Below are 2,322 nucleotides of genomic sequence, written 5' to 3' on the forward strand. Positions count from 1 at the left end.
CAATAAATACTTTATGAATTCTATACATTCTATATTGTAATGATTGACAATTCTTTATATGTAAGACATGTATATCAACTCATGCGGTTAAAAATAATTTTGGAACCTGTGACATTCAATATGTTTGGAAAATTGTAGTATGTTTCATTTGTAACAGAAAGACAAAAGTTTAAGCCAACACAATATTTAAGGAAATCATTGACTGCCATCTTAAACTTAAGTGCTGATCTCCACTGCTAAAGACCATTGATTATATTAACCATTCTGTTAGAAAATAAAACTTTCTTAACTGATGTATGACTTTTCAACCCTATACTCACCAGAACGACCAAACAAAACTAAATGAACTCCTCCACTTATTTTATCTCTACATTCACTTTATCAAGTCACAGGTCATAAAAACAGATACTGAAATTATAAATTGCACTTAAAATGAGTTATGAACTGTATAAAAGAAGGAATGTACATTCTATTAAGTAGCAAATGAAACTAGACAAACAAAAAGCTCTTGCCATTGAAATAATGGTATTAGGAAGTGGTTAGTGGTATCCACAGTACAATGATGAATTGAATGGCACATGGTATTTTAAATTACACTTTACAAACAAATGTTCAAAAAATAAAACTGTTTCATAAAATGAAGTATTTCATTTAAACATTATCTAAGTTCTGTATTATGTGACATTAATAAAAATGAAGAACAGTGGATTTTCGCTTTTCCTGCAAAAGCAAGTACAATATTGAATGTTAATTTTTAATACATGTTTTTACGTTTCAGCCTTCACACCCAATGTCAATGTAGATAATTGATGTAATTGTGCTACTAAGAGACACTGGTAACGATTGTTGCACTATAATAAACACTAAATCGTCTTAAATGTGCATGCAGTAAAGCAGCGTCTCCCAAACTTTAGTCATCCATGCCCCACCTTTTAATAAATATGGTTTCTTGAATGCACCCACACCTTTTTTTAAATGAGTGAGAGTGAGTTAGGTTATGAGATATAACACACAGATACACATTAAAATACTTTGTGTTGTAGTAATTACTTATTACTTTCAGTAATAAAGAAAATATATTAAAATGCTTAATTTTGTATTATTCACTCTGCCCTCATCTCTCATGCCCCCTTATGAGATCAGTTGTGCCCCCCTATGGGGGGGGGCACACTGCACACTTTGAGAAATGCTGCAGTAAAGGAAAGAAACTGTATGCACTTTTTTGGGGGACCAAGTAGTAATAGAAAGGATGTAAGCAATATTCCTGCCCCTGATCATTTTAAGTGAAATACTAGAATTCACCTGATTTGTATAGATGTTAATTCTTTGAATCATAAGCAACCTGAGAAAGGTTAACAACAAAAATAGGACCAGGACCAGACATAATTTTCCTTACAGTTTCTTTCTCATTTTTGGTAAAATAACAACCAATCAGCAGGTGCCTTAGGACTGAATAGTTGCTAATGATACTCTTATCTTTAATATTCTCCTGAATATTAAATACAGTTAGATTTACCTCTGTAGAGAAGAACAAAAATTCTAAAGATCTTGATAAAAAACAAGTTTGAAAAACATTGTATAATAAATATCATTAGAGAGAGCAACATGGCTTCAATAATGGGAAACCTTACCTTACTAAATCTTTGAACTTCTCTTTATGAGGTTGTTACATGTTATCTCGATGATAGAAAGGGGGTGGTATTGGTACAATAAATCTAAATTCTCAAAAAAGCTTTTGATAAGGTATCCAAAAATGAACTAAGAAAATCACACCAAGACCTTCTTGCTGGAGGTGTGCTTTAGGGTTAGTACTTGAATCTTTGCTTTCTATTATTCACATTAATAATATTGATAGGTGCATAATTAGTAAATTAGTAAAGTTTGCTGATACCAGTAAAACTTTAATCATTTTTAGTTGTATAGAGGATGAGTTAACTTAGATTACTTGTTAGAAAATGATAATTATAGTGGGTTAAAATAATTTAGATCACACATTTAAAATAATTCAGAATTCATTCAATAGCATGTTGAAAAAAAGAGCATTAGCATAAGTCATTCAAGATATTGAGACAGTACTCTGTTGCTAGTAGTAGGGGAAAGAGTTCCATATGGCACCCCACCCAAAAATTGTAGAATTGCCTGGATAAAAAAATATTCTAAAAAGGGTTTATTTTAAGGGGCATATTAGAAAAATTGGGGCATGGCTTTGACAAGCATTTGTGTGAATACATGTGGAGAACATTCTATTCTGATAAAAGTAGCCTTTTTGATGCCTTTATACAAGACATTTGTAAAGTTTATCCCCAAGAAGACTGTACATCT

At 31.4% G+C, this 2,322-nt stretch overlaps 1 protein-coding gene across 1 annotated transcript in view; it reads right to left on the reverse strand.

The window, feature by feature from the left end:
- The window catches only part of LOC106473710 (transmembrane protein 214-like), a 51,242-nt gene that overhangs the window by 47,340 nt on the left and 1,580 nt on the right, over positions 1 to 2,322 (reverse strand). Inside the window, exon 2 of the mRNA XM_013934392.1 lies at positions 1,397 to 1,518. Within this exon, the coding sequence (XP_013789846.1) occupies positions 1,397 to 1,518 (122 nt within the window). The remainder of the gene's footprint in view (positions 1 to 1,396; positions 1,519 to 2,322) is intronic.

The sequence above is a fragment of the Limulus polyphemus genome, unplaced genomic scaffold (genome assembly GCF_000517525.1).
Source record: "Limulus polyphemus unplaced genomic scaffold, Limulus_polyphemus-2.1.2 Scaffold133, whole genome shotgun sequence".
Taxonomy (NCBI): domain Eukaryota; kingdom Metazoa; phylum Arthropoda; class Merostomata; order Xiphosura; family Limulidae; genus Limulus; species Limulus polyphemus.